This window comes from Podarcis melisellensis (genome assembly GCF_964234715.1).
Source record: "Podarcis melisellensis genome assembly, chromosome: 8".
Taxonomy (NCBI): Eukaryota; Metazoa; Chordata; class Lepidosauria; order Squamata; family Lacertidae; genus Podarcis; species Podarcis melisellensis.
The window spans coordinates 87,066,015-87,079,524 of NC_138540.1; the positions used below are offsets into that span (position 1 = coordinate 87,066,015).

The 13,510-nt window shown below is 44.5% G+C and overlaps 1 protein-coding gene across 1 annotated transcript in view; it reads left to right on the forward strand.

Annotated features, from left to right (window-relative positions):
- LOC309376043 (cytochrome P450 2G1-like) overlaps positions 1 to 8,844 on the forward strand; it is a 28,929-nt gene extending 20,085 nt beyond the window's left edge. The window contains exons 8-9 of the mRNA XM_081922197.1: positions 5,535 to 5,676; positions 8,596 to 8,844. Coding sequence (XP_081778323.1) covers positions 5,535 to 5,676; positions 8,596 to 8,777 — 324 coding nt within the window. The 3' untranslated portion in view covers positions 8,778 to 8,844. The remainder of the gene's footprint in view (positions 1 to 5,534; positions 5,677 to 8,595) is intronic.
- Positions 8,845 to 13,510: the final 4,666 nt, after the last annotated feature.

Sequence of the window (13,510 nt, forward strand, 5' to 3'; positions counted from 1 at the left end):
TTTGTTGTGGGGGAGGAAGGGAAAGGAGAATGTTAGCCGCTTTGAGACTCCTTAGGGTAGTGATAAAGCAGGATATCAAATCCAAACTCTTCTTCTTCTCTTCTTCTGCTCTGGTCAGACCTCACCTGGAGTACTGTGTCCAGTTCTGGGCACCACAGTTCAAGAAGGACACTGACAAACTGGAACGTGTCCAGAGGAGGGCAACCAAAATGGTCAAAGGCCAGGAAACGATGCCTTATGAGGAACGGCTAAGGGAGCTGGGCATGTTTAGCCTGGAGAAGAGGAGGTTAAGGGGTGATATGATAGCCATGTTCAAATATATAAAAGGATGTCACATAGAGGAGGGAGAAAGGTTGTTTTCTGCTGCTCCAGAGAAGCGGACACGGAGCAATGGATCCAAACTACAAGAAAGAAGATTCCACCTAAACATTAGGAAGAACTTCCTGACAGTAAGAGCTGTTCGACAGTGGAATTTGCTGCCAAGGAGTGTGGTGGAGTCTCCTTCTTTGGAGGTCTTTAAGCAGAGGCTTGACAACCATGTCAGGAGTGCTCTGATGGTGTTTCCTGCTTGGCAGGGGGTTGGACTCGATGGCCCTTGTGGTCTCTTCCAACTCTATGATTCTATGATTCTTCTTCATGACTGTTATGGTTCTGGACAGTTAAGAGTTAACACTCCAGGAGCGTTCTTATTAACTGGGTGCACTGCCCACATGACACGGGCATTTCCCTTTGATCTGTGCTCTCTGGGGGGAGAGCAGTCCGTCTGAGAAAGTGAGCAAGGTAGCTTGTTTTGTTAGAGACAGAAAGCTGCAAGCATGCAGCTAGATTCTGTAGGTTTTTCTTTTCTGTTTTTGTATGCTTCTAAATAAAGAGTGACGGGACATGGGTGGCGCTGTGGGTTAAACCAGAGAGCCTAGGACTTGCCGATCAGAAGTTTGGCGGGAACAAAAGATGACCTCCAACAGACCTGACACACTGAGCTCAACACCAAATGAGGCCAAAGAAATGGAAGTAGAGACTGAAAACAGTCCTACTGTCCATAATAGTCCACCAACCACAGAAATTTCTCAGGAACAAGGAACAGTTAAGGAAGAAAATCAAGAAAGGGAGGAAATTTTAATTCCCCGCACTTTAAAAAAAAATCTAAAAGATCCATCATTATGTTCCCCACCGAAAGCAGCGACAAATGGCTGTATCTGCACAAGACAAAATCCCTCGCTGGACTCAATGACAGAACTAGAATGACTAAATGCTGTCAACCAGCCACCAACTCAAAAACGGTTCCTACGCTTGCTGTCCTGGAATATCGCAGGGTGGGGAAACAAAAACGGAGACCCAGACCTAATGAACTTCTTTAAAGATTTTGAATTAATACTTCTACAAGAAACATGGTCAACTAGAGATATTAAAATCAATGGATTCACCTCCTATACGAAACCCGCATTGAAAACAAACGCGAAGGGTCGGCCGAAAGCAGGGTTCTGTTGTATGATCAAAGACAACTTAGGGTTTGAAATCAAGCAACCAGAAAAATGCTTACCACTTGCACAAGCTCTACTTTTAACCCAAAAAAACGATACTTTGCTACTTGTAAATGTCTATATCCCCCCAACCAAAAACAACAGCAGCAGTGAAAATTGGTCACAACTAACCTTTTATATAGAAAATTTGACCGATAAATACCCAAATGCCTCACTGATAATAGCAGGTGATTTTAATGCCAGAGTGGGAACCAACAATGAACAACTATGTAGCAAACTAAATTGGAATACTGATAATGATATCGCACATGCCCTGAAAATAGGACGATTCTCCAGAGACAGGGTTGTAAACAACGAAGGCTTACGCCTACTTGAATTATGTAACAACTTTAATTTACAGATTGTGAATGGTTCAACAAAAGGCGATAGAAGTGGGGAGTTTACATACTTCTCCCCCCGAGGATGCAGTGTCATCGACTATATTCTTGTCCCTTATAATATCATAAATTCGATCATGGGCCTCAAAATTGGAACGCGCACCGAAAGCGACCATCAGCCATTATCGTTGTCTATTAACTTAAAGGACGAAACCAAAATAACTAAGCACAATATCATAGAACCTTCTCAATACAAACAAATGACCCAATTAAAATGGTCCCAGGAAATGAGTGCAGCAGTGGGGCAAAAACTTACAGCCAACCTGAGAAAACAAGTACTATCCAACTTAAAGACCACTAATTTCTACAGTGATATACCGAAAATTTATAATGAAATCTTCCAAATGTTCGTAGAGCTTAGTACTCCACCTAAAGTTTGGGTACTTAAACATAGCGCTAGCCCTTGGTTTGATGATGAATGTTTCCAGCTAAAAAGAAAACTGCGCCAAACATTTAAAAATAATCGCACTAAACTAGAGCCCTCTTATCTTGATGAAAAAAGAAAATATCATTACATTCTGGCCGAAAAGAAACAGAAATACGCAACCCAAAAATGGCTACAATTATTCGACTCAATTCAGAGTAAAAACAACAAAGCGTTCTGGAACTTAGTGTACGGAGGATTGAAAGCCGAAAATCAACTAACTCTACCATCAATTGAAGAATCCAAATGGTCCCAATACTTTACATCTGTATTTAACAATCTACACAGTGAACTTAAAGGAAATGAAACCACTAAAAATAAAATTAATAAACTCCAGGAGTGGCCAAGGGTAGAGGAAGAGGAAATTAGAGAGATAGTTAAAAATTTCAAATCGGGGAAATCTCCTGGGCCAGACGGTCTACCAATAGAATTATTTAAGACCTATATAGATTGGTGGGCAGAACCCTTAGCTCAACTGTTTACTCTCATAGATAAATATGGGATCATACCTGAGATATGGTTAAGATCAATAATTATTCCAATCTTTAAAAATGGCGACCCAAAAGAACCAAGGAATTATAGACCGATTAGCCTATTATCAGTGATAGGGAAAATCTACGCCAAGCACCTCTTATCTAAACTCCTTACCTGGATGAAAAATCTAAATTTACCAGGGAAAGAACAAATAGGTTTCTCCAAAGGTTGCTCTACACTAGACCACTGTCTTATACTTATGCACTTGGTTGAAAAATACAGATTCCAAAGGCAATCTAAGATATATGCTGCTTTTGTAGATTTTCGTGGTGCATTCGACTCAATTGACCGCCCAAAGTTGTGGAGGAAACTCGCAGAATTAAAAATTGATCAGCGCTTATTGATTCTAATGCAAAATCTACACTCTTCCAATACCTGTCAAGTCAAACTTAACACCAAAGGTCACCTTTCATCAGACATCCCTAACTCGAAAGGGGTAAAACAAGGGTGTATCCTTGCCCCCTTTCTATTTAATTTATTTCTATCAGACTTGCCAGATTACCTTCAAAAAATAGAATCACATGCCCCTAAACTTAATCAGAAACCAGTTCCTCTCTTATTATACGCAGACGATGCTGTCCTACTATCATTAACGAGCTTGGGTCTGAAACGTCTTATATCTTCACTGATCCTTTACTGCGAATGCAACAAACTCTCTATAAATTATGAGAAGACAAAAATTTTGGTCTTCTCGAATGGTTGGAAATTAGAGAAATGGAAAATAAGAGGGCAAGAAATCCAACAAGTGAAAATCTATAGGTATCTGGGAATCTTATTCCAGAGCAATTTAGGGTGGGCAACCCATCGCACAAACGCCATAAAACAGGCAAAGTGCACCTCATCAGCAGTTGCCCGTTTTTACTATGAGAAAGGTAATCAATTTATTCCTGCGGCCAATCAGATATTTCAAACAAAAGTGCAATCCCAGATATTCTATGGAATCCCGCTATGGGTCCAAGCATATAACAGTGATTTAAAAAAGATTCACTCCAGCTTTCTGAGACGTATTCTTGGACTCCCAGCTATGATCAAATATGAAACAATGTGTGCAGAAATAGGCATACACACAATGGAATATTGGGCATGGTCCACCTCAATAAAGTACTGGTTACGCTGCCATTTTCGCTGCCCTCCATCAAGTCTGCTCGCTGATTTGCTCAATGACTCCTATAAATCAAGATGGTATCAGCACCTCGAAAAAAAGATTGAATCTTTAGGCATCGAGCTGGAGCCCCTGTACAATTCTAATGAGCAATACATTTTCCATAATATCCTAACTAGACTAAAGGATGTCGAGAGACAAAATATTATGGCAGCTGTAAACAAAATTTGCTCCCCCATATTCTATGATTTAAATATCTTAGATAGCAGAGCCAATTACGTCACTAAATTAATAATCCCAGCCCAACGTAGGGCTTTTATGCTGGCCCGTTTGAATGTTTTTCCCTCAGCATTTGCCAGGGGAAGATATCAAAACATTCCTAGAAACAAGAGATTCTGCAGATGCTCTATGAATGTCCCGGACACTGTAGAGCATATTCTCTTTCATTGCCCATTGTACAGTACGCTCCGTCAACGCGTGCTGTCCCCTCTCTCGGGTGGTCTGGAACCCCAGCAAGGTGAATGTGTGGGACTCTACCTATCCGACGTTGACCAAAGGGTAACGGCGGGGGTAGCCGAGTTTTTGGTAGCAGTCCTCCAAGGAGCAGGTTAACAAAGAAAACCATTGACTCTATATGTATATATATATATATGTATGTAGCCAACTGCTGCCCTTTTATATATATTTCAAGGCCTTTATATGTTATTTTCTCTTTTATGGTTTTATTCGCATAATGCCTAATAAAGGTTTGATAAGTAGTAGTAGTTCGGCGGTTCGAAGCCCCGCGACGGGGTGAGCTCCCGTTGCTCTGTCCCTGCTCCTGCCAACCTAGCAGTTCAAAAGCACAAAGTGCAAGTAGATAAATAGGTACCGCTCTGGCGGGAAGGTAAACGGTGTTTCCGTGCGCTGCTCTGGTTTTGCCAGAAGCAGCTTAGTCATGCTGGCCACATGACCCGGAAGCTGTATGCTGGCTCCCTTGGCCAATAAAGCGAGATGAGCGCCGCAACGCCAGAGTCAGCCATGACTGGACCTAATGGTCAGGGGTCCCTTTACCTTTACCTTTTAACCTGCATTTCAGGGGGTTGAATTAGACAATCCTTTGGGTCCCTTCCAACTCTACAATTCTGTAGAGGGACACTGGTTGCGCTGTGGTCTAAACCACTGAGCCTCTTAGTCTTGCCGATCAGAAGGTTGGCGGTTCGAATCCCCGCAACGGGGTGAGCTTCCGTTGCTCGGTTCCTGCTCCTGCCAACCTAGCAGTTTGAAAGCACATCAAAGTGCAAGTAGATAAAGAGGTATCTCTCCGGCGGGAAGGTAGACAGCGTTTCCGTGCACTGCTCTGGTTCGCCAGAAGCGGCTTAGTCATACTGGCTACCTGACCGGGAAGCTCCCTTGGCTAATAAAGCGAGATGAGCACCGCAACCCCAGCGTCGGTCACGACTGGACCTAATGGTCAGGGGTCCCTTTACCTTTAAGAGGCTTCTGGTTGCCTTCTGAGTTAAGGCTGTGGCAGATCCCGACCCATCTCTGTCCCTCCTTCTCTCACCTGCCTCTAGGGCACGGATGTCATTCCCTTGCTGACCTCTGTGCTGAAAGACCCCGAATGCTTCAGTGACCCCGAGAACTTCAACCCAGCCCACTTCTTGGACAAAGAGGGTCGCTTTAAGAAGAATGATGCCTTCATGCCCTTCTCCACAGGTACTGGGTTGAGGATGACAGGAGACAGGCATTCATGGGTTAAGTGGTGGGGGTACTTGGCCTGACCAAAATGCTATTTCATCCCTCAAATCTCCCTCTCATAATCTACAGTGGTACCTCGGGTTACATACACTTCAGGTTACAGACTCCGCTAACCTAGCAATAGTGCTTCAGGTTAAGAACTTTGCTTCAGGATGAGAACAGAAATCGTGCTCCGGTGGTGCAGCGGAGGTACAGTGGATGTACAGTGGTACCTCAGGTTACAGACACTTCAGGTTACAGACTCCGCTAACCCAGAAATAGTCCCTCGGCTTAAGAACTTTGTTTAAGGATGAGAACAGAAATCATGCTCCGGCGGTGCAGCGGTAGCGGGAGGCCCCATTAGCTAAAGTGGTGCTTCAGGTTAAGAACAGTTTCAGGTTAAGTACGGACCTCTAGAACGAATTAAGTACTTAACCTGAGGTACCACTGTATTTCCATAAAATTTTTGTTCCAAGTCTCTTGAATGAACACGTTTTTAATCGTGAAAACTCTGCACACCCCAATAGAGTATTTTTGCTCCTGGTGCAAGTAGTAGCTGGGGGGGGGGGAGTTGTCGTTGCAACCACACCAGGGAGTTTTTCATCTGCCCCCCACCCCTCATTATCCAGCTGCTGCTGCCCCTCCCCATGCCACAGAGCCTAGTTTCCGGCCAATATCCCACATACAATCACCGCTCAGGTGGCAGAAAAGTTGAATTGATTCTCAACTGGCTAAACTCCAGCCTCTTTCACAGCATGCAAAAGTCTGTTGACTTGTGTGCAGAGGCGTGGCTGTTTTTTAGAATGCTTAAGTTGCCTTGTGACTCAATAAGATAGCCTAAAAAAAACTTATTAAATAAATAAAAGTAACACCTAGAAAGATTTTGATTGATTGATTGGACTCAGTCTGGCCCTTATGTTTCCCTCCCCTTATGGTTTTAATCTATGGGCTATTATTAAAATGAGGCTGCATTTTAAATTGTATTTTTAACCGTATTTTAAATTGTTTTTCCCCTCCCCTATTATGTTTTTATTGTAATTTTACTGGTGTTAGCCGCCCTGAGCCCAGTGAGGGCGGGTTATAAATAAAAATATATATATTATTATTATTTATGGGAGGTCTGGCCAGAGTTAGAAAGATCAATAGACTACCTTTATTGTTACCTTGGGTTTTCTTGGAGGTGGGGGCAGAAAGGGGACATTGCTGCTTTATCTGTGCTTCCTATCACTGGAGAGGAGACCAAAACAGTACAGTACCTCGGGTTACATATGCTTCAGGTTACATAAGCTTCAGGTTACAGACTCTGCTAACCCAGAAATAGTACCTCAGGTTAAGAACTTTGCTTCAGGATGAGAACAGAAATCGTGCTCTGGTGGCGCAGCAGCAGCAGGAGGCCCCATTAGCTAAAGTGGTGCTTCAGGTTAAGGACAGTTTCAGGTTAAGTACGGACCTCCAGAAAGAATTAAGTACTTAACGTGAGGTACCACTGTAGTGCCGCAAATGAACCTCGAAGGAGACCACTCCACGTCCGTCTGTATTTATATATCCATGGACTTGCCACTTGCAGAAGAACAAACCAGATACCCTCTAGTGGGCATCTGTGGGGTGACATAGTTGTAGGACGAAAAAAGAATGCGCATAGGAATGGCTTGTGCTTCGAAGCGTTTTGTCACTTCAGACGCGGAACTCTTTTGACCTTTGTTGACCAGAGATAAAAAAAATCAAAATTGATCTTGTCTTGCATAAGGCTGCCTCTTATCTCTTTCTGTTTATCTTCCCCGATAGAAGCTGTGTGCCTTTAATGGCAGCATTAAAAGCAGAGGGACTTTTCCTGAGGCGATGGGAAGGGGAGCTTTTAGCTGCTTAGTTTTTTGCCAAGCCCTGGTCTCCCCAAACTGCTGCAGGGCACAAGGCCTCAATCTTCGCATATGGCAAAGAACTGGGAAGAGCTTGCTTGCAGAATTAGAGAGATAACTTCTGCACCATCGGAAGACCAAGTTTTTAATAAGGAACAGGGAAAATTTACAATTTATCTTAAAGACCATTGTAAACAGTTAAAATTGTTAGTAGGATTGGAGTATCACTTGTAGTTTAAGGTTGAATACTGGACATAATGGAACAGGCAAAGGATTTGGGAATTATTATGAATAGGACCCACAAAGGGAAGATTCCTTGGAATCTTGTTTTATTTGTTTATATATCTCTGTAAGGAGACAGGAGTGCCTGGCGTGCTCTGGTCCACGGGGTCACAAAGAGTCAGACACGACTAAACAACAACATCATCATCTCTGTAAATTTTTAATTTGAAAAACCAAATAAAAATTTGTAAAATATATATATATAAATTGAATTTGCACCATCAAACACCAGACTAAAGCATAGCTGTCAACTTACAGATTTGGAAATAAGGGATTAGCAGCCTCAAAAATAAGGGATTTTCAGAGCACAGCTAAGTTCAACTTCTGAGCCCCTCCCAGCCAAAGGCAGAAAGCCCAGCCAGCAGCCAAACGAAGCCTCAGGCGGTGGTTCCCACAGCGCAGCAACCCGGCAAAGGGGATGCAGCAAGGGAAACCACCGTCACCTCTCCGCTGGGAAGCGCTGAGCAAAGGCGAGTCCCCAGGCAACGCGGCCGATATGATCGGCACAAGGCATGCAAGCTCCACCCCCCAGTCGTTCTTAGATTCCTTATTTGGGTGAGCAACGCAGCCAACCAACCCAGTTGGAGCCTCCCTCCTCCCTGGCCGGCAGGGAGGGAGGGAGAGGAGCTGTTTCCTTTGAAACCCAAGAAATTTAAGGGACATCATCAATCTGGGACAGCAGTGGGACACAGTGCTGGGATAAGGGACGGTTGACAGCTATGGACTAAAGCCATAAAGTGCTGCTTGATTCTCTCCGCAGGGAAAAGGATCTGTGCCGGGGAAAGCCTAGCGCGCATGGAGCTCTTTGTCTTCCTGACTTCCATCCTGCAACATTTCACGCTCAAGTCCCCCGACAACCCCGAGGACATCGACCTCACAGCCACAGCAAACGGTTTTGCAAACATCCCACCCGCCTACCAGCTCTGCACTGTTCCACGCTGAGGAACGATTGGTTGAGAAGCGGGGCAGGGAAAGGGGCAACAAATTTAATTGGGGGGGTTGGGGGGGAGTAAACATTACTGGTGGTGCCTGGGAGGAAGTGACCAATGTGCTATAATCCATGGAATGGAGCCATACAAATGAGGCTTCCAGACTTTCATCCTTCCCCATACTCCCAGATCTCTCTTAATTCCATTCCACATTGTTGTATAATTATTTTGAAATAAATCTATATTCTTTGATGTTAACCAAATTCCTAAATATTTAACATTTTTAACTGCTTTATACCAATCTGCTGTTGCAACATATCCACCAAATCTTGTTTCATATTTTTAACTAACATTTTAGTTTTCTTTCTATTTCTTCTAATACTTCTTTAACACTGGATAATAGTTCTTCTGTGGTTAGTACCAAGTCATCTGCAAAGGCTTGAGCAGCTTTCTTATTTCTACACCCCATTCGCTGTGCACACTCTGTGTTGGTGAAGTAGCTCAACACACTAAACATTACTGGTGATACCTGGGAGGTAGTGGCCAGTGTGCTATAATCCATGGAATGAAGCCACACAGATGAGACTTCCGGACTTTTGGAATGGAAGTTTCAAGGTCTAAGCATAGCTGTCAACTTACAGATTTGAAAATAAGGGACCAGCAGCCTCAAAAATAAGGGATCAGCAGCCAAAATAAAGGATTTTCCAAGCACAGGTATGTGTTCAACTTCTGAGCCCCTCCCAGCCAAAGGCAGAAAGCCCAGCCAGCAGCCAAACGAAGCCTCAAGCGGTGGTTCCCACAGCGCAGCAACCCGGCAAAGGGGATGTAGCAAGGAAAACCACTGTCACCTCTCCGCTGGGAAGCGCTGAGCAAAGGCGAGTCCCCAGGCAATGCGGCACAAGGCATGCAAGCTCCACCCCCCGGTCGTTCTTAGACTCCTTATTGGGTGAGCAGCGCAGCCAAACAACACAGTTGGAGCCTCCCTCCTCCCTGGCCGGCAGGGAGGGAGAGAGAGGAGCTGCTTCCTTTGAAACCCGGGAAATTTAAGGGACATCATCAATAAGGGACAGCAGCGGGACATGGTGCTGGGATAAGGGACTTTCCTGCCAAATAAGGGACAGTTGACAGCTATGCTCTGACGATGGAGATACAGCATAGACATCATGGCTAGTAGTCACTGATAGCCCTCTTCCCCTCCATTAATGTTTCCAATCCTCTTTTAAAGCTGTGTAAATTGGTGGATATCACTTCCTCCTGTGGCAGAGAGTTCCATAGTCTAACTCTTAAATGCACGAGGAAGGACTGACTTTGCTCTGTCCTGAATCTTCCAACATCCAGCTTCAATGGATGTCCATGTCATACATAATTTGGAAACGGAGGGAGGGAGAGGAGCTGCTTCCTTTGAAACCCGGGAAATTTAAGGGACATCATCAGTAAGGGACAGCAGCGGGAAATGACGTTGGGATAAGGGACTTTCCCGCCAAATAAGGGACGGTTGACAGCTATGGGTCTAAGTCAAGGCCCATGGCACCCCCCACCAAGCAAGAACATGTGATGCTGGGGCTGAGGAGGAAGTATGGTTGTCCAGAAAACCTGGAAGGGAACCTGTGCGGGGGCAGGGATGGCAAAACCAAAATTACAGGACATCCCAGAGGTGGACGGTACCCTGTGGCTCAGGTCTTTCTGAAAATGCCTGCTCTGCTGACTATACGTCAGACCAAATCAGCACCATCTTCTCCCTGAATGATTAGGGTAGCTCTCCCAGAATCAGAGCGTCTCTGCAAATGTAGTAAACAGGAACCTGATACTTTGGAGCATTATTTTCTTTTCTTGTGATTTTGGCATTTATGCCAGAAGACAATTATTAGAGGCCTTACAACTCAACAGGCTCAATTCTATGCTACCAGCGGTTCAGGACCTGCTCTCGGACAGGAATGATCAAATTCCTTTAATAGTGGCTGAATTTTTGAGTGCTGTCCATGTAGAAAGACTGGGCCATTATAAAGAGATTTAGTGGTTCTTAATTGATCGGGGATTCGGTAGTGCCTGTGTTGTGTTATTTATGTAAGTGATTTTCTCTGGAGTTAAAGATCTGACTGGGACAAACCTTGTTATGTTGAGCTCGTGTTTTCCACAATTTGTATAGGGTGTCTGTTTGATAATGCGTGGTTTGCTATGCCTAATAAAGGATATAATGTAGTCACCGCTGGCTGTTGTGGAGAGGAAGAAATGAGACCTGGATTGCTGTTTCTCTGCCTCTGCCACACAATATTAGAACTCGGGGAAAGTCCAGGGAGACCTGGGCAGGCAGGTTAATTCAGGACAGGCATGAGAATGCCCTTCTCACACCAGGCCATGAATTTGTGTCAGGAGCTGGAGTCAAACACAGGACAGCAATAAAAGAAAAACTAAGTGAAGTCAACTCTCTATTCAAGAAACCAAAACAGCACAGGCCTAGTGATCGCAGCAACTCTTCCCAGTAGGTCCAGAGGGAGGAGAAGCTGGAGGGGGAGCTCCATCTGTTGAAGACCCTCAACCAGCAGCTAGAGGGGCAGGCCAGGTGAGTGAGCAGCAGCCTGAGAAGGGCATGGCGGGCTCATTTTGCTGCTCCTACTGCAGGATCTGACCTCTCTTTGCAGTGCCTTGGACTCGGAGCTGAAGGACAGCCAAGCACAGGTCAGAGAGAGCCTCCAGAGGGAGGAGAACCTGGAGTGGGAGCAGTGCCTGCAGGAGACTGTTTGGAGCTAGAACCAGACTATCTTGGAGCTAGAAAAGGCTGAGTGCGAGGCTAGGGAAGCCTCTGTTCCATTCTTAATTGCCTAGCCAATAATTTCCTGGATTTATTAGCAAATTCTTTTGCCTTAAGTTTTTATTTTCCATTCTACTTCTTGATTTATAATCGAGAATTTTCTAAGACTGGGGATTTCTAAGAAAAGCAATAGTTCTATCAACAATGGGAGAGCGATTCTCCAAGGGCATAAAGGCTGTTTATGAGAAACAACAAGCCAGTCTGATAATTAATAGCGGGAAAACAGAATATATTCCCACAGAAAAAGGCACAAGACAAGGCTGCCCACTCTCTCCCCTAATATTCAGATTAACTTTGGAAATGCTCAACTTGGAACTGAGAAAGGAAGAAGAAATTAAAGGGATTACGACAGGAAAAGAGGTTTTCAAGCTGAAAGCCTTTGCAGACGACATAATTTTAACAGTGGAAGATCCGGAGTTGAGTATCCCTAAAGCATTGGAAAAGATAACAGAATTTGGCAAGGTCTCTGGTTTTAAGCTAAACAGAACAAAGACCAAATTCATGGTTAAAAATATTCGGGATCAGGAGAAAAAGATATGGTAGGGAAAATTGGGTTTACAGATAGTGAAAAATGCGAAATATCTGCGGACTGAAATAACAAAGAACATTAATCTTTTCAGTGATAATTATAAAAAAAAAAACTTGGAAAGAAATTTAAAAACATTTAGAGATTTGGACCAGGTTAAAGTTGTCATTTTGGGGAAGAATCTCAGTAATTAAAATGAGTGTACTCCCCAAAATGCTTTTTCTCTTCCAAATGATCCTGATCATAAAGTTAAATGCTTTGAGGAATGGAGTAAAGACTTGATAAGGTATATCTGGCAAGTTAGGAAACCGCACATAAAATGCAAATTGCTGACCCCAACTCAAAAGCCCTACCTAAAGGGGGACCACTGGATAAGGAACGGGATGGGCCAGTATCTAGTCGGACCCGAAATAGAGACAACCTAGTTAATGGAGACGTAGAGAATGTGTTTCCCCTCAGAGCATTGCCCATACCCCCAGCCAGAGCAGGAGACCCACCACGTATGGTTTTCACCCATCAGCCTTTCATCACCTCGGACCTAATGAATTGGTCAGATAAAATGCCTTCCCTCCGAGATGACCCTGATAAATGCCACCGACAGGTAGCTACTATTTTCTCCACCCACAACCCGACATGGGCAGACGTACACATGTTACTGGGGGACCTTTTCAACGAAGCTGAAAAGAGGGAGATATTAGTAAAAGTGGGGGAGGCTTTGGGTAGACCCGACTACCAAGCAGACCAACCCGCTTCCATGGCCCCACTGACAACCCAAACCCTTGTCAACGACCCTGCCTGGGACTATAATACCACCGATGGCATGTGGGGCTTAAAGATATTCAAGAAGGCTATCCTAGACGGCTTACAAGCTGCAGGACAGTGGACTGTAAATTGGACTAAAGTCCAAGCCGTTGTACAAGCACCCGACGAACACCCCTCTGATTATTACACGCGATAGTTCTGCAATCAAAACGTGGGGTGGAATAGACCCAGAGAGCCCACAACACGAAGTTATTGTTAAAGGGTATTTTAAGGATCAAGCCACGGCCGATATACGAAAGGCGTTAAACGCACACCTTGGCTATGATGGAAAAACAATAAACGAGATCCTCTCCGTTGCAAAATTCGTCTTTAATTCAAGGGATGAACAGAAAAGGAAGGACCAAAAAACAGAGCTCCCATGAGTGCTAGCCTAGGCCACCTGGGGTCCCCCCCCCCTTGCAGGGAAAAGCAAAAAGGAAGGGGGTATGAACAGCCAGATAGGCGCACCTGTTTCCATTGCAATGAGATGGGAGATATAAAAAGATATTGCCCCCTATTGACCGGCCTCCAGGAGTCCGGAATCAGGAGAGCAGACTATAGAGACCCAAAGACCTTGAGACCGGAATACAGAGAGTTCAGGGTCCTATGT